The 24,886-nt window shown below is 32.7% G+C and overlaps 2 protein-coding genes across 2 annotated transcripts in view; both read left to right on the top strand.

Annotated features, from left to right (window-relative positions):
* LOC140432686 (cohesin subunit SA-1-like) overlaps window positions 1–6,896 on the top strand; it is a 37,289-nt gene extending 30,393 nt beyond the window's left edge. Inside the window, exons 11-13 of the mRNA XM_072520743.1 lie at window positions 1,068–1,241; window positions 1,312–1,484; window positions 2,970–6,896. Of these exons, the coding sequence (XP_072376844.1) occupies window positions 1,068–1,241; window positions 1,312–1,484; window positions 2,970–3,210 (588 nt within the window). The 3' untranslated portion in view covers window positions 3,211–6,896. The remainder of the gene's footprint in view (window positions 1–1,067; window positions 1,242–1,311; window positions 1,485–2,969) is intronic.
* Window positions 6,897–7,650: 754 nt separating this feature from the next.
* rt (Protein O-mannosyltransferase rt) lies at window positions 7,651–22,970 on the top strand. Its single transcript, XM_072520742.1, has 6 exons — window positions 7,651–8,016; window positions 11,396–12,190; window positions 13,048–13,268; window positions 13,385–13,714; window positions 15,727–15,944; window positions 21,098–22,970. Exons 1-6 carry the CDS (start codon window positions 7,709–7,711, stop codon window positions 21,584–21,586), a joined length of 2,361 nt encoding a protein of 786 aa, XP_072376843.1. The 5' UTR covers window positions 7,651–7,708; the 3' UTR covers window positions 21,587–22,970.
* The last annotated feature ends 1,916 nt before the right edge of the window (window positions 22,971–24,886 follow it).

The raw sequence follows: 24,886 nt of genomic DNA, 5'->3' as shown, positions 1-24,886 counted from the left end.
AAGCGACCAATAACAAGAATTATAGTGCAATACACTAGTTCTGAAGTTGGTCGCAATCGCAAAAACAGCTTGCAGTAAAAATGGTTACTAGAGAACATGGTTTTTGCCTTTGCCGACTCATGACTCGCACACATCCAACACTCAAACATATTCACACAAATCACACCCACGCTAACCCAACAGTGAAAGGGGTCCTCTTTCTGGCTACCAAAGCATCCTTATCACCGGGACCCCTGACCGACTGCAGCCCCCGTTCCTTAATACGGGGCCTGTGGTCGGACGGGGAAAATCTGATTGACGGAGCCAAGTAACATCGAAATGGTAGCGTCCATCACTGTTGGGTTAAACACACATTCACACTGGGCAAAATGCGCCAAGTTAACTCTCCAAAGCTGAGCGCCTGACCGTTGGCGAGCACTCTCGGCCACAAAATTACAGTCCAATACACTGGTTTTGGGGTCAAGTATAGGTTCAAAAACGACTCAGGAACAATAGTAACTAGAGACTCGACTCTGTCGCATCTAGCTCAAAAAACACACACATTCTTTCTGGAAAGAACACCTCATCCAGACAAGGATTCGCCTCTGATTCGAATAGAGACTCCATCTCAACAGCCTCCAAGATGTTACACTAGAAGAAGATTGCCACTGCCCCAGCGGGTTTTCGGACTGTTTTGCTTTACGGGCCACCTAAACATATTCAACTCAAGCCTGAAGAGGATGAAGTGATCCTAAACGGGTACTTATGTTCATTCCTCACTACCTAACCCTATCCCACAAATAAACATTTGAAGAAGAAGTAAGACCGGTCGTCACTCGACACTGAGGAGTAGGCAGATTGAGACCTCAGTGCCGTTTGCCGGATTTATATGTATATATAGACGATTGCGTTTTCTTTTTGACTCTCTCACCATTCTTCTACACGTGTCTCAAGAACTACCTTTCCCCAGGGAAACTTGTGAAGACTAAACTAAGCATTTTTTTGTTTAAATCAAAGTACATAACACCTTTATTACCTCATGTCTTCAATCATGGCAACAATAAATCACCAATTGCTTTCGCTTTCAGTTCAACGAAGATTATGGTGAATTGATAGAAGCTTCCCTAAAAACTCTTCACACGATGGATGCTCTCGTTACACCCTATCCTATTTATCATACATTAAAAGAAGTTTTTGAGGACATTCTCGAAAGATATAATGGCGTTGTAGATATTAGGTCCGAAGAAGGAACACAACTAATGGTAAATGTCACCCTTATTCACAGAGTGCATATGTTTAATTTGAAACATTAAATTCTTTGCTTATTTTCAGAAACTTGCCAATCAATTTGCCACCTCTAAGATTTTACATGAGCCTGGTAACCTGTTCAGAATATTGATACTTCTTTTTGATTATGCCTTCAAAGATGAGCAAAAGCTTGTCTTCCTACACATTGCAAAACATTTCTTTAACGCTATCGACAACAACGATACTAAGAGAAAAACGTAAGTATAAACAATTTAAAACAAAAACGAATGGAACCCTACATATAGTATAATTAATATTACTTACCTTAAAAAACAAAAAAAAACGAGCTAAAAAATTATTAAAAGTCTGTATTGATAAGACTACCAAAGAGAATTGAAATACTATTACAGAAATAGTACCCCAATCAACCATGGGACTTATCGTCTATGCTTAGCCTAGCTCAGTTTCTCAAGTGTGAATTCGTCTTGTCTTAAACTATGAATTAAACCATGAACCCTTAGCTGATTACAGAAATAGTACCCCAATCAACCATGGGACTTATCGTCTATGCTTAGCCTAGCTCAGTTTCTCAAGTGTGAATTCGTCTTGTCTTAAACTATGAATTAAACCATGAACCCTTAGCTGATAGCAAATAAAACAATTACTTAACTAGACATATTTATTTAAAATAAAAAATAATATTTAAGTAGCAAAAAACAACCCTGCCAATGCTTTACAGGAAATAAAATTTGGACGATACTTATATGGTATTATGGCATCAATGGGCTGCTTGCTACCAATTATCTGTGGCCTCCCAATTAGGTAATTAGATCCTCCTGACAGCTGCATTTAGGTCCTCCAGAGCATGTTATTCCATATATTTTCCAGTAAATATCCCATAAAACCAATAAAGCCAATAAACTTCTAGAAATATCCCATAAAGCCAATAAAGTGGTAATACAGCCAATAAAACTTAATAATACAGCCAATAAACTAGAATATGAAACATCCTGTATTAGAGAAACATTAAAGGGGGTTTAATTTCCTTGCCATTTTACAAAATTACAATTAAACAAATAGCAGATGGCAAGGATAAAATGAAATATAATTATTATTAAACTTAGCTAAATTTTGTTACGATTCCTACTGCACAAAATTGAAAAAACGTGGCTTTACAAGAAGTGAGCTTACGAATATTGAAAATGCTGTCAAAATTATAGAATATAGATTACAATGAAAGTACTCACCTCAAGAGAATTGTGCAGACCATAAAATGAAGCTTATTACAATTTTTGCCTTCTCTTATAAATTTCAAAAACAGGCAAACAATTATATTCACACTACGTTAGAAAAGTTGATTAACAGAAAGTAGGGAGACTAAAATGAAGTTTGCACAGATGACATAGGACGTATGCCTATGACGGAATTAGCTCTTCTCTCAACATAGAACAGAATATTTAGTCTACCGGACAGAAAGAGAGAGGGCGAATATTAATTCTAGGGGACAGAAAGAGAAAGAAAAGAAAGACAGAGGGCGCCAACTACTTTTTGATGAAAAAATAGTAAAAAAGAAACTGAAGGTTAAGGAATTAATAAATTAATAAAGAAATTAAAATAAAATAATTATTTAAATATAAATTAATAAAGATGTGATATTTATAACATTACAAGTCCTCAAAGGTAAATGCATAGATAAATAAATATGTTCCGTGACTCATTACTAATCTATTGATAATTTTTAGGCAATCAGTGTTCAAGCGAAAAATTAAGCCGGAATTTGAAAAGAACGATTCTGTGTTATTTTTTGTATCCTTAATGAAGTTATTGTTGAAAGAAAGCAATACGGGACCGACTAAACAGAGAAGAAGCTCTACGATTGAAAATGTATCTCCCAATCAAAGCAAAACCCAAGATTTATCCAGACAGACTGATGTAACAACAACAGAAAATTATTCACCTAGAAAGAGATCTAGACGTGTTTAAAAGATACTTTCTCGTACTACTGACTTAATTTATGTGCAATTTTTATTTATTTATTTATTTATTTATTATTAGATTTAAGTCTTATTGATGAGAATAGAATAGATCTCTTAAGTAAATATGTATTTAATTGTTTTCTTATAAAACTTATATGTACATAAATGAAATGTATATATCAGAAGTTCCAACCTTTTTCAGTTATCTGCGCACTTAGTTTATTAGTTGTCGGCAGAAAAGTTTTTTATAGATACTCTCTCCAAACTTTGAGGATCGCTTCATTAGGCACGGTTTCCCTCTGTGACTTTTTTTAGTTCTGGGGCATTTTTCTCTTAATTTTCTCGAAACATGTCGATCTTACGACATACCGAAAGTTTATAGATACCTACTGATATTTTTTTAATTAAATAACTTAAAAATTATAAGAAAAACACGAAAATAAAATTGTCTGATTGTCTGAACATGTCGGAAAACAGACTGTGCCGAAATTCGTAGATAACGAGTTAATTTTTTCAGGCTACTTTCATAAACAGCAGCAAAAACAAATTTTCATATTGTCTGATAGAACTTGTTTTCCGATTTTGGTGTCTAACTAGTGAAAGTGATCGATTTTATGACTGTCAAAAAACGATTTTTTGTCTACATTGGTGCAGTCGGTGTGAGCCCACTTAAACCACTTTGAGCACTGAATCCATTGTTCGCCCGAGGTATCTTCAGAGAAGAGTTCAGTACAAAACATACATTCTGCTTCCTCTTCCCAAATGTCACACTCCATATCAGAATCATCATCATCTTCTTCTTCAGATGAACTAAAAGCTTCCTCTTTCTTAGCACTTTTCTTTTTAAACTTTGTTGTCATTGTCTTCTTAGCAATAGATTTTTCTTTATTTTTATTTGTTTTCTTAAAAGGCTCACATTTGCCTATTTTTAATTTCGGAATTCCCTTTGAAATACTTTTATTTCTCTTCTGTTCTGACACACTACTTTCTAAGGCATCTTTGTATGGTGTACCTGTAATCAAGGCAGCAGATCCTTTTCTGGACTTTCTTTAATACTAGACATGTAAATAAAGTGGTGGGTAAATTGCTAATATCTTGTGGCCGCACTGTTGAATCTCTATTATTAGAAATGTTCTTACATGATAAATCTTTCACATATTTGGTCGCATCACTACTTCTTGGAGGAGTTACATGCTTCGGAGGAGTTACTTGGTTTTCTTGTTCAACCTCTGGTAGATTTTTAACTGGAACTCGGTCACCTTCAGCTTGATGGTGAATGGCAAAGTCGTGTTCTCGAAAAATGTGTTTATTCAATGGGCAGATACTGCTCTTTCGAGAACCATTTATAGCGATTTCAGCTGTAGCACATCTTACATAAGCTCTTCCAAGCAAATCACAAACTTGATAGCAGGTGACTACTCTTCCAGGGTTGTTCCTTAGCCAATTTTCAATTTCCTGCTAGTAGTAGGTTTTAAGAGGCCCCATGAAAGCAAGGTCCAGCGGCTGCATTTTGTGAGTAGAATGCGGCGACAGACTAAGAATAACCACATGGTTTTGGCGCGCCAAATTTATCGAGTAAATGTTCTACGTGTGGGAGTATTAACTATCCAATATTAATACAACTGGATCAGCTTCACTTGGTTTAACGTGGCTAATAAAATGTTGTAACCAAATGGTGAAAATGTGACTCTGAATCTAGCCAGACACATGACAGGCAGCTATTGTCCCTGGTGGAGCGCCGTTGAGCAATTCTGCTTTCCTATTTTTTCGAGGAAATATGACCATAAGAGGCACAAAACCACCAGCCGCATTCATACAGGTAACCACAGTCACTAGTGGTCCTCTTTCTGCAGAAGTAACGGCCCATACCTGCTTTTTACCTTTTAAGTTGATTATTTTGGTATGCTTTGATTGTACAGACGTTATACCTGTCTCATCTACATTATAGATTCGACAGGGATTAAATTTCACCTTCTCCATCGCAGGTTCCAAAATTTCAAAAAAACTATTTTACGTTTTCTTCTGTGAATCCAATTCCATTTTTGCCAAACTTTCGGTCATAACTTTTTAACTGGAGGTGATATAAAAATTGGAACTAAATATTCGAGCTCGAATTTTTAATACGCTTCCATTAATATATCACATGTAGTATTTCGGTGACTTAAAATAGTACTTCCTGTTGCAAATCTGAAACCGAAAGTCCAAGGTCAAATTTTTCACCTTTAGATAATACCATCTTTGGGTTTACCATCTCTTATTGGACATCTTATTTGTCATTTTATCTATTTTAATAACGAAGGAGTTGTGTTTACAGGCAGACGGATGGACATACAGACGTGGATAATTCAGAGGTTTCACCACTTCACAATAAATTTTTTTTTTCAATTCTATGAAAACGATCCTGTCTCACTATCAGACAATTATTATATCATATTCTATATTTTATTTAAAAACAAAAAATGTTTGGAAAAACGGTAATTCATAAAATCGATCACTTTCCCCCACCAGACAGGAAAATCGGAAAACCACAAGTTCGGTCAGACAATACGAAAAGTATCAGACAATTTTATTTTTGTATTTTTATAATTTTTAAAAAGAATAGCAGTATCTATCAATTTTCGATACAGGAGGAAATATTGTCGCAGAGGAGAACCGTGACTCTGCCTAATGAAGAGGTACACAAAGTTTGAAGAGAGTATCTATCATAAATTTTTTACTGATAGGCACTGTTATATGTTTAAGGAGAGCTTAACAAATAACTTGCAAATATGTAACTATACTATTGACAATCAATAATACATTATTTTATAAGTTAGACAGTTATGTTCTTCAAAATGAAAAGAAAGTTATCCACTTACAGAAGCGTCTTAAACATTTATTGAAGAGGTAATAACCATTTGTTTCCTAATTGTTTAGTGATAAATTCTTCACCAATGGATAATTCACTGATTATTTTTCTATAGCTTTACTAATACTAATTTATCTGTAGTAAGTAAGTATCCATTTGATGGCAGGTGTTTTGTAATGATACATTGTTTTCTATGTTCATAGTCATTGTATGAAATTATTTGTGTAATATATTGAAGACTTATCAATGTTTATATAATTTATTTCTATTTCCCAAAAGTTCAACATACATTATTTTACAAATATTGGTTATGTCCAGTCCAATTACAAACATTGGTTATATTCCAAAGAAATAATTTCAGAAAGTCACCAATAAACCCGGAAACACTATCATTATTATAGGTTGATTCATAAAGAATTAGCAGGTGTGCAAAAAAAATTTCTTGAAAAGCTGTATAGATAATTCTCCTGTGTGAATATTACATACATGATATGGACAAAAGTCTTGGTTTCAAATAGTAAGAGAAGTGGTAAATAAGGGAAAGTGTTTACCTTTTTCCCTTTAAATTGTCCATATTAATAACCACAAAGCAGTTACTTGATTCACATAATAAGGAAAATACTTAGACTGAACAATACGCAGATGATAAAAAAAGAAAGAAACCAGGGACGCCCCAGTTGCCATACCTAAAGTTTTATAAAGGACTTTAAAATATTAAAAAACCAAATATTTTCTTCATAATTATCAACAATAACTAATTAATTTTATTAAATATTAAAATACAACAGTTTCAGTTATAAATAAAATATAAAATTCTATAAAAAGTGTAATAGAAATTAATTTACCAATGTTAAATATTTTTGATCACTTCAGTTCTACTTTTGATCTCTTCCACATTGTCACTAACTTCTTTTGAGGTTTTCTCTACATCTTCAATTAACCGCCTTAACGTTTCATAAACAGCTTCTAGATTATTAGTCCCTGTTAAAAACTCTTCCATTTTAGCAAGTTTGTTTTCTTGTGGAGGTTTTTCATCTAGGGAATAAAACAACATATTTCGTTGGTCTTCGCAGGTACATGCTGCTTCAATATCTTCTTTGATTTCTGAAGACGTTAGAGAAAATGGTCTTTTTTGTGGAGTAGTTGCAGTATTTCTTCTAAACATTTTTTATTTTCGACTTTTCCAGTTTTCTGACACTCATTAATGTTGGTATCACAAAATAAATAATATAATCTTATAACAACTACAACTATGTAATTATGTATCCACCGTCTTCTTTTTTCATTCGTTACTTCGAACTACTTGTGTTCGTAGTTCTCTATATGAGGGACCTTGGAAAGCAAAAAGAGACATAGGCAAAAATTTCGTTTAAATCTCGGTACATTAATACATCTCAGTATTCTCAGTAATATACTATTAATTATTATTATTAGTACACCTCTGGTTCTGGCGAATCGCCTCACAGCGAAGTCATAAAAAACACAACAAGGAAATTAGTACACTCTGGATGAATCTATCGTAGGTAAAATGATGTGCTTTAGTGTCTCTATAAAAAAGAAGAATCGTATAAATGTTTAGTTACACGTCAAAAGGTCACATACGTCAACATCACAGATTTAGGTTAGTTTGTTATTTAAAAACCTTTAAAATAAAATTATGGAAAATGTACGCAACAGAAAAAACAAAAATGATTCCAAATTAGCTAGAAAATATGTAGAAGTAATTAAAGACAGCTCGAATAATGAACTCGAAAAGACCTGTGATAAAGAAGATTTTAATGATGACTATTCAGGAAGAAATTCTCCAAACATAACGGAACCAACCGCAGAAAAAGTTGATGTTAAATGGAAAGAAAAGCCAAAATTGTTTAGGATCAACTGTGAAATAGATGTTCTTTCATTAGTTTTATTTTTATTTGGAATTTTGACTCGAATGTATAATTTAGAAGAACCTAAAAATATTGTGTAAGTTATTTTTTTATTTTAACATTTGTGCTAAAATTAATACTTTTATTTTGCTGAACCAGTTTTTAAATGATTTACATCAAAACAATTCAGTAGTTAATAATATGGGTAGAAAGATATGTATCCTCCCATCTATTGATTGATGCTTTTTGTACTTTTTCTGTATTTGTTTTTGTATCCTCAGATCACTGGGTTTGGGAATATTTTGAGTCTTTGTTGGAAACATATAGCACAAAAATTTTTATCTCTTACTAAAAATAGCTAGAATAAACTTACTCATACACACTTCTCTAATTGAAAAAGGTTGAATAATTGTGAATAATGAAAGTGTATTAAAAACTTTTTATTTGTAGAAACTAATCTATAAACGACTATTAAATTTCAAAAATAAACATTTAACTTTTTTAATTCACACAGTTTTACTTTTTTAATAAACTGTATATAAATCTGTTTTTACCTGTTACAATTCATATTGTATATGAGTATGTTTCTATATTGACTTGAAGTCAAATTTTGACCAACATAGCAAAAAGTTAATTACCAAATTTACTAGACAATTAGGACCATCTATTCTCCTTGCTTTACCTTGATGATCCAGCCTAAAGTCATCATCATCATCATTGGTGCTACAGCCCTATAAAAGAGCCTCAAGCTTCCCAAGTCTATTATGCCAGTCAGTTCGATCCATTGCCAACTGTTGCCAGTTTGCTGCGCCTATTTGTCTAAGCCTAAAGTTACTAGGAGCAATAAATATTAAATATCAATATTATATAAGTAATATTGAATAAGCAATAAAAAAATATAAAAAAAGTCGATCGGATAGCCAAGCGGGCTGGGCGGCTGGCTTCTCCTTCGCTTCACTGCGAGAGATGTCAGTTCGATCCCCAGCTCGGTGACAGAAAACAAAAAGGCTAACGCAGCAGTTTAAAATTCTAAAATGAATCTGCGGCTTAGTCTAGAATATGCTGGTATCTGATGGGTCTATGGTGGAGCAGTACGGCAAGAGATAAGGGCTTGCGGCTCGGTGATACTCCTCCATAGATCCCTACCGGAAGGGCGTGTGTCGCCTAAATACCGGGTATATATATATATATATATATATATATATATATATATATATATATATATATATATATATATATATATATAAAAATATCAGTTATACACCTATCCAGATATTGTGAAATTCATTAAAGTGCAGAGACTTAAATGGGCTGGACACATTGCTAGGATGTCAGATCACGAATACACGAAGAGATTAACATTTTCAAAACCAGAGGGCACAAGAAGCAGAGGACGACCACGAATGAGATGGATTGATGATGTGGAAGAAGACCTACAGATTCTAAAGGTTAGAAGATGGAGGGAAGTTGTCAGGAATCGACAGGAATGGTGACTTCTTTGTGAGCAGGCTAAGATCCACAACGGATTGTTGAGCCACTTATGATGATGAATAAAAAAAAAACAACAAAAAATTGCTGCAAGCTACAAAGCTTTAAAAAGCTACTTAGACAAGGAATAGGCATGCTACTTCACAAATTATAAACAACAAATGCATAGATTTATCTCAAGTTCATTAAAATACAAACAAAATATGAATACATAAAATATCACCAAACTATTAAAAAATATATCAATATGGGACTATCTAGTTTTTGGTCACTTGTAAAATCCAGAATTAGTTCTGTGGGTTTACCATTAGTAATTAAGTTAGAGATTTAGAGTTGAGTGCTGAGAAATTCTGCAGAAGCTATTAGAACCAGACTAAAGAGATTAAAACCTAAGAAATGTACTGGTAAATATAATCTATTCTATAGGTAATGCTCTTATATAGCTCTTGTCAAAATTCATTACCTCTACCTACATAATTCTGAAAGGGGTTAAGTTAATGCAAGTATCTTTGGTAGAAGCAAACTTATTTATGATTTTGTCGTAAAATTGTTCATTTTTAGACAAAATGGAAAGAAAATTCTTCTCAATTGAAAGTAAAGGCAAAGTCAAAAGTAGTTTTTAATTCTTTTTAAACAAGAAAATTTACGTTCAATGGAAAGTTGCGGGTATAAAGTACATTCGTTTACCAAATTCCCATCAGTAAACATGAGCACATGTTGATATTCGCCGTCTCATTCGTCAAGAGGCTATTAAATATAATTTATTACCTTAAGTCAGACAGATTCTCATGTTACAGATCCAAACTAGCCAGCATTTTAAATTCAAATTGTGTCATGTTGATTTTTAAGTTAATATATTGTGTTATATTTATGTTATAGTTATTGTTAAGTTATTTACTAGTCGTGTTATTTTTTAGAGTTTAGTTTAATTGTGATATAATGATTAAATTTCAAGAAATTCTTACTCTAACAGTTTCAAAAGTAAATATTTTTAAAAATCATATGATACATAGGTTGTACATCAGTACGACCCTGTTTGGCTTACACGTGGTTCTATTGACGATTGGGAATTTGTAAAATGAATACTGTTTAGTAGCAATTAAAACAAATAATTTGTATGCTTCAGAAAATATTTCAATTAATTAATTCTCATTAAAATATTGCAAAATTTTAATAACATTTAAAGTATAAAATTGTTCATCTTCATAAATGAATTAATTAAATTCTGATACCCTTATTTCAGCCACAGAAAATAAATTATTAAAAGAATGATCGTTACAAAGTTGTCTTATTCTTCCCAAAGCTATATCTATTTCTTTTTGACACAGATTTATATCTAAACATTTCACTTGTAAAAATTTGAACAATATGTCAGTTATATTAAATATTTTGTTATAAATCAAAGATAAAAAGCAAACTCAAAATTTTTAAAATTTTGTAAATATTCTTGAGCATCATTTATAGATTCGGCTCCCGAATTTTCGTCTTTAATAGTTTGATTGAAAACTGAAATTAACTCATTCCATTTTGAATTAATAACGCTCACAATTTTTTACTTTGAAGTTCATCTAGTTTCACAGTTTTTTGGGATATTTCAATTTAGATTTGAATCGAGAATAAACATTCTTTTCAACAAATGATTAAATAAAATCAGGAATTGATGTAACATTTGCAAAAAAATATCCTACAATTTCTAATACATTTTGAGCGGTCTTGACAAGCTAAATTTAATCAATGAGCGCAACAATGTGTAAAAAAGCTTTTGGAGCATCTACTTTATTGTTTGATTGCAATTTATTTAAAGAGCCGGCCATTACACTTGCACCATTGTAACATTGAGCAAACAATTTATTTTTGTAATCATATGGTTCAAGAACGTTTGTAATTAATAATTGAATTATATAGAGCTTCTACAGATCTATTCTCGCTAATATCAAAAAACCCCAAACTTCACAAAGATATTTAAATTTAAATATATTTCTTTTCAGATTTGATGAGCTGCATTATGGAAAATATGTTTCACTATATATGAAAAACACATTTTTCTTCGATTCCCACCCGCCTTTAGGCAAACAACTCATAGCTGTAATGGCATACCTAGCAGGATATGATGGTAAATTTAAGTTTGATAAAATAGGAAGCCCATACACTTCTACAATGCCTTTATTGGCGCTAAGATTTGTTCCTGCTTTCTTTGGCAGTCTGATAGTACCAACTGTGTATCATCTTATGTTAGAAATGGGGTTATCTCAGTGGAGTTCCCTTTTGGCAGCATTGTTGTTTTTGTTTGATAATGCATTTTTGACACAAAGTAGATTTATTCTGATGGAGTCCATGCTCATATTCTTTTCTTTGTTTGGTCTTCTAGCTTTGTTAAAGTTTAGAAAATATACAGAGAGACCATATTCAGTCTTTTGGTTTTTTTGGATAGTAATCTCTTGCTTTTCTTTAACTTGTGCCCTTAGTATTAAGTATGTTGGCTTTTACACATGTTGTCTAGGAGCTATTATTGTTTTACAAGATTTCTGGAGACTATTGTCTTCAAACAAACTATCAGATCAATCTCTTTGTCTAAGATTTTTGATTCAATCTATAACAGCTTTATTTATAGCAGGGTTAGTTTATATTAGTGTTTTCTATGTCCATCTTAACACTTTATATAAAGCTGGACCTCACGACAGTATTATGACCAGTGCATTCCAGGCTTCTTTGGAAGGTGGCTTGGCTAGTATTACCAAAGGTCAGCCGTTGTTGGTTGCTCATGGATCACAAATTACACTACGGTAAGTATTTATATTCGTTTTAAGAACAATTTATAACATGTTCAATAAGATAATGACATTATAATTAAAATATTAGTATGGAGCGATCTAGGAAATTCCTAGTTAGATTAAGTTGTGAAAATTAAATGTCTAAGTCTTAAACAGTAGCCACATCCCCATCTTCATATGGTACTTCCAGGGAAGGTTGGCAACAATCTTAGCGAAGTAATGCCTATCTTGTGCAGTTTAAAAACAGTGAATGTGAATCCAAACCAGTCTGATCTTTAGATTTTTCAACCAAGAATATTGGCGTCTTCCCAGTCCTCTCAGGCCTTCTATTTTCCATTTGATTAACTTTTTCGTATCTAACAATTTTTTCATATTTATTTCATTTATTTAACTCTGCTGACTAGGCTTTCATGATCGAATTTTTCCATGAAAAAGCTTGCCATAATCGAGCTTAACGGACTTCCCATCGCTACTTTATCGGTCTATTTGTAAAATCGGTAAAATAAAATGTTTGGTGAAAAATTTGGATCATAATCCGAGCTCTTCTTGTTTTTACAAAACACAACACGTCATTCTTGTTTTTGTTTTGTAGATTATTAAATAAAAAATCGCAATATCCCGTTCTAAACGTCACTCAGGTACCCTTTTTATAGGACTATCACAACCAAAATTTTCAAATTCTTTTATTATTTGTAATGTAAGTATGTAAACTTTGTTAACTGAATAACAAAACGTATTGAAATTGATAAGAAGGTTTTTGTCGTGGTTGCTATTACTTGGCATAACATAGCACTCGTGTCGTCAAGATAAAAAATGTACTTTACACTTCGACTTCTCTTACTTGTTACACTGTATCTAATCTTTTTCAGCCATTCTCATGGACGAACATGTTGGCTACATTCACACAACGCAGTTTACCCCATTAGATATCCAGACAAACGTGGTTCAAGCCATCAACAGCAAGTTACTTGTTATTCTTTTAAGGATGTAAACAATTGGTGGATTGTTAAGAGGCCGGAGAAGAACGATCTGATCGTAGAACAACCCGTAGATGCTATCAAACATGGAGATGTCATTCAACTAGTTCATGGTATGTAACAGCTACACATAAAGTATATATATATATATATATATATATATATATATATATATATATATATATATATATATATATATATATATATATATAATATATATTGATTATAGGTATAAGTAGTCGTGCTCTCAACAGTCACGATGTAGCGGCGCCAATGTCACCCCAATGTCAGGAAGTTTCCTGCTATATTGACTACAACATTTCCATGCCTGCCCAAAATCTTTGGAAAGTTGAAGTAGTCAATAAAGAACAAAATGGAGATGCCTGGCATACTATTCAGTCATTAGTGAGGCTGATACATGTTGATAGTAATACTGCCTTGAAATATACGGGAAGACAGTTGCCAGACTGGGGTTTTCACCAACATGAAGTTGCAGCCGATAGGGTAATCATACAAGATGACACAGTGTGGAATGTTGAAGAACATAGATATACAAAATGTGAGTTTATTTTTAACGTTTAAAGTAATAATTTTAGATATTTCAGCCACAGTGGAGGTTTGTCCATTATATCAAAGTTGTATTTGACAGAGGAATCATGTTTTATTTGCAACGCATCTTCTTGAAGTGATTCAGGCAGGGAGTCTATGTTGACATGGTGTGGGTCAATTGACATTCTGAAATTACTATCGTTGTAAAGTGTTTGGGAAGTATTTCTGGAACTCTTCAATTAGGCTCTCCAAATGGTTTGATTTGGATTTTCAAACTTGATCCTTCATAAATATCCTTGAAGCGTGTTTCTTCTGAGATTGACTCTAATTTACGGAAACTCGAATAATTGTAGGAGTTTGCTGATATTTTAAGCCTCCAAAGTTGCAATTTCTCAATATACATCCTGATCGCATCACGATGAGTAACTATATTTGAGTCTCCATCTTGCAGTTTTAGGTTAAGGCTGTTCAACGAGTCAAAGATGTCTGACAAATAAGCCAATATTACTTGGATACAATGTTTTTTGAAGGTCACGCTTAGTTCATTTTGTTTTTGCTGTTCCAAGAAGGTGATGATTACTTCATCTCGAAGGTCAAATAATCTTTCCAACATGTTTCCTTTTGAGAGCCATCGTACTTCCGCATGAAATAGTAGTGTTTTGTGATCACTCCCTAAATCTTCACAGAGTTTTAAACCGTCGAGTATTCAACGCACTGTTTTTTTTATGTAATTCGCTACTTTAATACACAACTTTAAGACAGCATTCAGTTCATTTGAAAGAGTTTTTGCTGCCAAGACTTGTCGATGTATAACACAATGTATCCCAGTCACATCAGCATTTTTCTCTCTTACTAACTGTACAAATCCTGAAAGAGAACCAAGCATTGAAGGTGTGCCATCCGTACATACACCGATCAGTTTTTGCCAAGAGAGTTCATGTTTGTCAAAAAAGTCTGACACTGCTTTCATAACATCAATAGCTTTTGTCGTGGTCTTCAACTCTGTAGAAAAGAGTAGTTCGTCTTTCTTTCTTTCGTTTTCAATATACCGAACATAAACAATTAACTGAAAACATTGTGCTATGTCTGTACTTTCGTCTAGCTGAATAACAAATAATGGCGATTGTTTTACTGCATTAACTACCTGGTTTTGTATGTCTTCGGTCATATTGTCAATGCGACGTTTCTCAGTATTGTCAGAAAAAGGTATTTGAGATTACTTTTGCTTATTCTGCGTTTCAAGAACAATATCAGCTGCCTTTAACAAACAAGGTTTAACAAGTGTCTCCAATAATATGACTCGTCTTTTCTTTAGCAATTAGAAGTGATAGCTCATATACTTGCGTTTCTTTGCTGAGGTCATCTTGACTACAATAACTTCTCTCACTCAAATCAACGAAATCAATGAAAGTCAACTACGACAATTAAAATTTCACAACACGTAAGCTTTTATAATGCAAAAAATACGTGCAGGCTAGGCAGAGGTATTCAAACACTGAGTCACAATTGATTAGCTGCGGTTAGCTGGCCAGCGTCTGGTGGAGGGAGGGAAGGAGAGAGGCAGTGCTTGGAAACGCTCGGTTGTCAAATGCGCGCTATTGTCACATTGAACGGCTCACATTCCATTCTTTCAAGCATTCGATTGCAAATCTACAATGAGTCAGATGCTACAGCGGTTTGTTTTAATTTTCTAAACATGGTTAATTTAGAATTTTAGAAAGACTACCTAAATTTAATTTAATGTTCGACTTGTCTCACGCCCCCTGGCATGTCTTCACGCCCCCAGGGGGGGGAGGGGCAGTTTGGTAACCCCTGTTCTAAGGTCTTCAGTTTTCCGTTGAATTAACATATACATATAATACAGTATTACAACGTTTTTGACGTGTATGCCATAATAATATATTAAATAAATTAATTTTTCTTAACATTTTTATTTTTCTTTAAATACATCGAAACTTTTCATAAGGTGATCAGAGAACTATTTAAAGTTAAATTTTACAGTTTAATTTTTAATTTTCACAGCCGGGGACCAAAAAGAACGTGAAAGAGAAATGGTAACAGCAGAAATGATACCTACAACACCTACGAGATTGAGTTTCTGGCAGAAGTTTTTTGAACTTCACTACAAAATGATGTTTGCTAATACTGAAAATGTTCAAAATCATATGTACAGTTCTGAACCTCACGAATGGCCTTTTTTGTCCAGAGGAATAGCCTATTGGATATCTTCTACAAGTAATGTAAGTAGAACCGCTTTAATGTTTCTTTCATATTGTTACTACGAGGATGTCTAATTAGCCTAGGCGAATTCCGCGGAACTACTTTGGACATGTAATGAGAGGTCGCAAATATAGGTTGCATCATTTACATTTTTATGATTATCTTTTATTTATGTTTAATTACTTCATTTTCATTATATTTTACTATAATGGATTAAAAAAAAACAAAAAATTTCTCCTCTGGGGAATCGATCGAGTGAAAAGTAAATAGACGTGAAGATAGCCACAATTCATAGATAAATAATATAATAGAGAGATATTGCAGACTCAATTTTGCACTTGCTGTATTACAGCACGCGTTATTTTGACAGTAGAGCATGCGCAGATGTGATATTTGGCTTACGCTGCGTTATTGAAAATACGGCCTGCCGTTATTAGGGGAGCCGTTACGCTTTGCGGTATTGGTTGCGCTATTTTCTTTCTTAGGTTATGTTTGTTGTTTGTGTCATTTAAACCAAGTTTGTTTGTAAATTTTTTTTCAAAATGATTAGGTACATCAGACAGTAGCAAACGGATCAGATTTACGTCTGATGACGATTTGTGTTTGTTAAAACAAGTTTTAGGTCAAAATCCATTGACCTATCCAGAAAATTGGAGGATAGTTCAGGAGAACATGAGGAGTACAACAGGAAAATTCTTTACTATAAGAACTCTTAAGGATCATTTGTTTCTCTTGCTCGATATTTGGAAGAAAAAAACTGAAGCAGACCAGAAAAGGTTTGTTGCGTTATTAATAAATTTTTTAACAAATAAGACTGATGACAATAAATATATGTCTGATCAGAAAAAACACATTTTGAAAGAGTAGTATACATATTGTATGATATCTAGACTATTTTGTATTCAACAAAATATAACAATTTAAGTTTTGTTTTAGATCAGGAGTAGAAGAAATGTATAGTGAAAGGGACAAATGTTTGCAGGAAATAGCAGATATGTGTGCCGATTTAACTTTGGCACCTCATCCGAAAAAGAGGAGAGCTATTTCTAAGGAAAAGCAAATTATGTATTGAATTGGGTCTTAAAATGAGGGATAATCATTCCTCAGCATATATAGAAAGTGAGACTAGAGACGCAACACAATTAGTTGAGGTTGATCATAGTTATGGTAAATATTATGCCTTTCTTCTTCATAATAATATTGTTTAACATAACTATTTTTCAGTTATTTTACCGGAACATCAAGCTGAAGAGGTAGTTGTATAAAATGTGGTGGCTGAAGAAGTAGAGTCGATGCAAAATACACCATGTTAGTATTTATTTATATTAAAACATATATCTTGTCAAACAAATGTAATGTATGAAAGATGCAAAAAAATGATATTCAGAAAATTTGCTTATTTCACAAACTTCTTTCATTATTTTAGATATTCCAAGAACTTTAGGTAAGGCAGAAGAGAATAAAAAACAAATAATGGGTATGTTTGTTATGTGTAATAAAAGAAAGATAAGTATTTACACTTTAAATTTTTAGGACCATTAAAAAGGAGGCAAAATAAAAGTGTGTTGTTGCGTACAAATGCGATTGGACTATTTAAACAGAAAGAATGAAAAAGACTTTAATATAAGAGCCAGGGAATTGGCAACAGAAGAAAATAAAAATGGATTAGAAGAACAAAGGTTAAAGTTAGAAGAGGAAAAACTCAGATTTCAGGAAAAAAATGGGAGAATGAACATAATGAGACGAAGTTACACAGGGAATTTGAAAGACAAAAGATGAAAGCAGACCTGGTCGAAAAAAAGAGTACTATAGCTCTTATTGAATCACAAACAAAAATTATAGAGTCATTATTAAAAAGATTACAGAAATATGAAGACTGATGTGTTTCCTAGTTATAGATGTGTAAATTTTATAAATAAAAAGTTAAAATATTATTACATTTTTATTATTCCCCTATATGTAGATGGTTCTCATGTTTTGGGGTTGTTTTTCTTCTCCTTTTAGTTATAATTTCTCTGTTTCCAACATAATACATAACTTTAGGTATTTATAATTAAAACACAAATTAAGAATGAACTAATTATATTATATAAGTAACAAACAACTGAAAAGAACATATTGGCCAAGCAAAAAATTTAATTCTTCATTTTGTGGAAGTAATATATGTTCACCTACAATGTTATTTAAAATGATGAATTCTATTCGCTCCGTGCGTGACTGACGCGACACCTACCGCCTTCATCTGACTGTTTTGGGCCTACCAATTTTCAGGTTAAACATATGACATATGTTTGACATTGTTAAATACAGGCGAAATTGACAATTATTAATAATTAACTTTTTAATTATATTTTTTCAGTTTATGTACAATATAAATGTAGTATTAAAAACTGGGTTTCTCAAAATTCATCATAATATATATTTTTAACCCCAAACGGAAAAGAAAGGGAAAAATCTAGTACTGGCAAAAGTTTTTCACGTGAAAGAGCGTGTAATTAAAAAAAGTAATAGTAAAAGGTATGATATAAAAGCTAAAGTCATCAGGCCCTCTGCAGTTAGCTTGAAGTCTTATAAAATATCATTTAAGGTAAATTATTTAAATATTTCCTATTTCAATTGCATAAAAATGAGGTTATGTGATATATTTTCATATTAATAGCACGGATCCATCTTTTTCTTTTTTCTAATTTATATGTAATCTTTGGGAACCTATAAAAACTACACTTACTATTTTTGCTATTATTAGCACAATTAAATACGCAACATGTATTTGTACACATTTTTGATAAAAGTTATGCGTAAAAAGATTCCATGATTCCAATTTTGTCAGATTTCGCCGCTACGCACGCTGGCATCGTTTCAAGGTACCCCTACCATGGTCACGCACGGAGCGAATATGAGCATTTGCTAAAATAAGTGCTTCTAAATCATAATCCATTTTCAATCATTTGCGAACAAATGACAAGAAAACAAACAACGTAAATAACGCAACAAAGTGTGCATAAGTTTAAGCAATATCTCTCTTTGCGATGTGTCAGCCGTATGTCAAAACTATCAAAATAGCGCGGCGTAAATAGTGCAGCGCAGGCACTTATCAACTTTGCAATAACTCTCTAATATTAGAAACAGATAGGCAACTCAATGTATAAATTTCGTTCGTTAGGACCCCTTGCGGCTGGGGTCATTACTAATAATCTTTTGGCGGCAAATTCAAATGGACACCCCTTACATACATACCCTTTAGCGCCTCTTGCGGGCTATTTCGTTACTAATTAAAATTTACTGGAAAATATCTTATTATTTTCCGATGAAATAATCTCACATATATATTATTAAAAAATAAAAGGATATATAAAAAATGCACAATTTTTCTAGATATACGTATAATTATTTGTTGTTTAAGATAAAACAATTATAAACTAATTACATAAATATTTATTACACTGATATTTTCAGAAAAAAATTAAATAAATTAAAAACAAGTTAAATATTATTGTTTGCTTCCTGACAACTTACTATTATCATCCTTTTTGTAATTTTTCCATGATTTGTACACAACGGAACAATACAATAATTCACCATGTTTAGTTTTTTTACTAGCACAACACAAAAATTCTTTGCTACAATAGTTAACTAAAACTAAACTTTAAAAACTAAGTAACCAACTTAAATTAAAATTACTAAGAATAAATGCAAACGAAAGTTAAAGATAATAAAATACAATTGAAAGCTTGTAAACGAACGGAAGATCTGTCATTACTTTTGACAGAATTCATATTTCGGAATTAAGCTTCATTTGATTATTTTATTTGTGACACCCCGAGATTGTGTTAAAATAAATGATTGGTTAAAGTCTTCGTGAGAGAGATAGGCTGTCATTTCTCTTTATTAACTCGCTGGGGTTAAAATGATGGGGGAATGATCCAAGGTCATTCATATGTTTCCGGGGCATGGCCACAGTTTTAGTAACGTCAATCCAAAGGAGTATATGTAACTGTTTGTATTTGAAAATAAAATTGTTGTTTTTACTATTCTCTTTACAATTTTATCATATTTTCTCACCTTTTAAACTTCTACAATATTTCAAAATCAAAATTAGCCAAATCGATCCAGTCATTCTCCAGTTATACAAAATTTGACAAAAAAAATAACATGACGTTTGTTAAGCCTCATTTTATTTTTACAGTAAGTGTATATGTATGTATATTACTCTATACAGCAAGGTTATTACACGCGGCTCGATATTTCGGGTCCATGCAAAAACATCATACCGAGCGAAGAATTATTCACTTCAAAAATCTTAATCTGAAAATTCATATGTGCATTTACGCCCGTTTTTTTTAGAATGTATCCAATATTATGCGCTAAAGTAATGATTTTCCAGTAAATACAACTTTTTGCTAATAAGCAAAAAAGGAATCTTTATTAGCTCCGTGCGTGACCATGGTAGGGGTACTTTGAAACGATGCCAGCGTGCGCAGCGGCGAAATATGACAAAATTGGCCCTACCTTTTTACGCATAAATTTTATCAAAAATGTGTGCAAATACATATTGCGTATTTAATTGTGCTAATAATAGCAAAAATAGTAAGTGTAGTTTTTATAGGTTCCCAAAGATTACATATAAATTAGAGAAAAGAAAAAGATAGATCCGTGCTATTAATATGAAAAAGTAAATACCACATAACTTCATTTTTATGCAATTGAAATAGAAAAAATTTAAATAATTTACCTTAAATGATATTTTATAAGGCTTCAAGCTAACTGCAGAGTGCCTGATGACTTTAGCTTTTATATTATAACTTTTACTATTACTGTTTTTAAATATATGTTCTTTCACGTGAAAAACTTGATCTGCCAGTACTAGATTTTTCCCTTTCTTTTATGTTTGTGGTTGAAAAGATATATTTTGATGAATTTTGAGAAACCCAGTTTTTAATACTACATTTATTTTGTACATAAACTAAAAAAATATAATTAAAAAGTTAATTATTAATAATTGTCAATTTCGCATGTATTTAACAATGTCAAACATATGTCATATGTTTAACCTGAAAATTGGTAGGTCCAAAACTGTCAGATGAAGGCGGTAGGTGTCGCGTCAGTCACGCACGGAGCGAATTACGCGGTTTAAGAAGAAATTACTTGTTTTATTAATGCTTTGTTTTTTTAGGCTCAAGTTCACCTTTTAGGTAATATAGCGATATGGTATTCAGCTACGTTCGGTCTATTTACATATTTTTCTCTGCTAGTAATATACCTTCTTCGGCGTAGAAGACAATGCTACGACTTACATCCACATATTTGGACACAGTTTCAGAAAACAGGAGAAATCTTCTTTACTGGCTACCTCTTCCACTACTTACCGTACTTTTTCGTAGATAGAACGTTGTTTTTACACAATTACCTACCGGCTTACGCTTTTAAAACATTACTGCTAGTTGCTACTATAGAACACGTATATGTGGTTCTTCACGACGTGTTCAGAGTTAAGTTTTTAAAGATGTTGTTCCTTGTAGTTTTAGTGATCTGGTTGGGGTGGGTTGTTTATGTTTTTAAGAAGTTTTCTGTACTCAGTTACGGAACAACTGATCTTACTACTGAAGATATTCTTAAGTTAAGGTGGAAAGATACGTGGGATTTTATTGTGCATAAGAATTAAGAGAATTTTACAGTTTTTTTATCTAAACTTGATTAATGGGTGTCTATATACTGTCCTCTTAAAAGAAAACTGCAACATTTAGAGGTGATTTTCTCTTGAATTAATGGACATATCTTTAAGGTACTAATACAGATTAAAAAGCTAAAAAAATGCATATTTTCAAATAATCATTTCTTAGCGCATTTATTAGATACGAACAGAAAATATTAGAATCGAACATGAGTTTTAAATATTTTATGAACTAAAAGAGGGCGCCTCAGTTAACCTCAAAAAAGGTGTCCGATGACGGACAGCAATTCTCAGGACTGGCACATCTTAAACAAAAAATTCCAATAGGATTACTTAAATAAAGCGCCCTTACAAGTGCATTAACCACTTAAATCGACTTTTCGAAAAAAGTCGAAAAATTACTTTTGACATGCAAAAATTGGTAAAAAAATCGATTTTTCAATTTTTTGTTCAAATGTCTACCATTTTGTTTTTGATTTTAATTTTCGATTAACAATACTTGATTATCTTGTAAGAGCGCTTTTTTTTAAGTAATCCCGTTGGAAATTTTTGTTTGAGATGTACCAATCCTGAGAAGTAGTGTCCGCCATGGGACACCTTTTTTTGAGATGTTAACTTCGGCGCCCTCTAGAAAACGAATTTTTCATGGAATCTAAAAACAATTTTTTTTTGTTTAACTCAAAGATAAAATAATATTAAAAAAATTCATGTTCATATCTAATAAAGGAGCTGAGGAGATTTTTTTCAAAATATTCATTTTTTTAGCCTTCTAATCTGTACTCGTACCTTAAAAGAGTCGGTCAGTAGATAGAAAACAAACTTCAGGGCGCAGTTAGACCCGTTTTAAAGATTAGCGAAACAAATACAGATATACAGGGTATAGTCCAAAAATTATATAGGGCATGCGGCATAACTTAGGATAGGATTTAACGACGTGATATAGCGACGTGAAATAAAGGCCTTAAACTTGTAGCGCCTAAACAGCTTAACGTATAGAATGGAATACAATTATATAGGAAAATTAAACCGCCATCAAATAAATTATACTAAATAATTAATAGCACGGTTTCACCAAAATAGAATTTCCCCGGATCTACTGAAATTGTGACGTCAGCTCCTTTCCTTGTATGCAATTGACATCACAATTTCTCTAGACTGCACGACGGATCTTGTTGTCCGTGTCCGAATGATCTAGTGGTCGATGGTTCAAATCCTGGCTTAAAACAAAAAGACTAAAGTAGTAAAATTTAAATGAATCTGCTACTTAAACTAGAATAGGCTGGTGTATCGGATCGACCTATAGATGAGCAGTACGGCAAGAGATGGGAGCTTGCATCTCGGTGTTACTCACTCTATAGAATCATACCAGAAGAGCGATTATGCTTAAAAAAACCGGAATATAGATCTTTAAAAGGATGTCTGCTATAGAATTTTTTTTAGTGTAGTTTTAGTATTTATATTAAACACTGCCGGAACGTTTACGAACATTATTCGATAACTACGTTGCTTACAACACAAATGACGAGAATTTTAAAGTTTTCGTAGCTAGATATTTCTAATACCAGATGTCGAATTTCGAGACTTATTTCGTCGTAAATTAACTACTATATAAAATGTTTTCTTAAATATAATTTGTGTTTTCTGGTCATCACTAAAGATTTCGTCTTGTCATATTAAAAACAAATCATGTTTGTATCTAAAAAAGAAGCTGACAATTTTTTTTGAAAATATGCATTTTTTTAGTCTTCTCATCTGTACTATAGTAGAAACCACAGTCAGAATGCAGTGTTGATCTTACGGCGCTCATGTCGGCACATTGGTAGGTCTGTGGTAGTTTGGCGATAGACTGTGAAATCAGGACCGTACGCGCTTCGTTTCAAAAATCTATACTCATTAATTTAAATAAGAGAATAAACAAAAAAAAAAAAACAAATTAATTCTATCAAAAATTAATACCTCGTAAATACTTATATACACATGTAGAAAAAAAAATGCAAGTAGTTTGCGACACGATAAATATGTACACATAGAATACACAAGATCATAACTGAAATGTATTTTATGTACAGTACTAAAAAATCAAATGAGCATTAAATCTGAGATATTTCTCATTAATTAATATTAATTACAATCCAAATCTAAATCGTCTTCATCCTCTGAATCATCTCATATATTAATTGTCACCGGTTCAATGTCTTCCTGCAAATTGTCCACTGCAAACATTTTTCTTCTACTTTCTTTACGTGGTTCACATAATTATGCAACTGCTGTTTAGATACGCTTTGGTAAGCTTCTTGTATCAACCGTTCTTTCTTTAAAATCGACGTTGTTTGAAGCCACGTACCTTTTCACTTGGACTCGACACCATCTCAATCGGGTTCAGCTCGCAATGGTAAGGGGGCAGTCTCAAAATCATAACGCCATATTTTTCCGCAATTGTTTCAATTTTGTAGTTGTCGTACTCGGCTCTAAATGCGGCCGCAGTATCCAGTAATTCACTTTTTTGGTAATCTTCCTCTAAGAAAATGTTCTTTTCGATTAGCCAATCCTTGGTTTGCCTTTTGTTCCACAATTTTTTCGGGAAATCAAATTTGCGGGAGTGTTAACCGTCCATTTCCTCGTGGTCATCAGCGGTTCCCTTCTTGGCCAAGAAAGTTAATTCGGCCCATGCCACAAAACCAGTTTCGCCTCCAGCATGAAGAAGAACAAACCGAGGACCTCTTTGGGTTGGAGCTTTCAGTCCAGTAGAGAGCACTTTTATGAAGGCATCTCGTAGATTCTTGATCGTTGTGTCCCTCAATTCCTTTTTGACTGAAGCACCGACGCTAGTCCAAGACTCATCGGTATAAACAAGGTTTACATCATCCTTATTCTTCAATGTTTTTATTTGTCTGAGGTACTTGTGTCTCCAGGATATATCTTTTCTTTCCATCGTCATCGAATCTCGACCTCTTTTACCATATTCAAAACCCATATCATTTAGTAGCCTATGAAAAGTTGGTTATTAAAAAGCTGGTAAGTCCTCATCATTCTTCACTCTCTTCATTATACTATCGACGGTTGGTGATATCAGCTTATAACGAGGTAATTAGTCTGCCATTTCAGTTCTGGTTATAGTGGGAGTCTACTGTAGTAGTATTTTATTGTAACGTAGAAAAAACAAGTCTATAACTGTATTTATATATTATTCGCGCACCATATAAAAGCAAATCATCGAATAACCTCAAAATTTTGTACTTTTCTTTTTTTGAAGACAGTATCTTGATATCCTGTATATTATTTTTTATACGT

Source organism: Diabrotica undecimpunctata, chromosome 1, assembly GCF_040954645.1.
Source record: "Diabrotica undecimpunctata isolate CICGRU chromosome 1, icDiaUnde3, whole genome shotgun sequence".
NCBI classification, from domain to species: Eukaryota; Metazoa; Arthropoda; class Insecta; order Coleoptera; family Chrysomelidae; genus Diabrotica; species Diabrotica undecimpunctata.
Note: the sequence above shows the minus strand (reverse complement) of the source record. Positions and strands in the feature narration are given on the sequence as shown.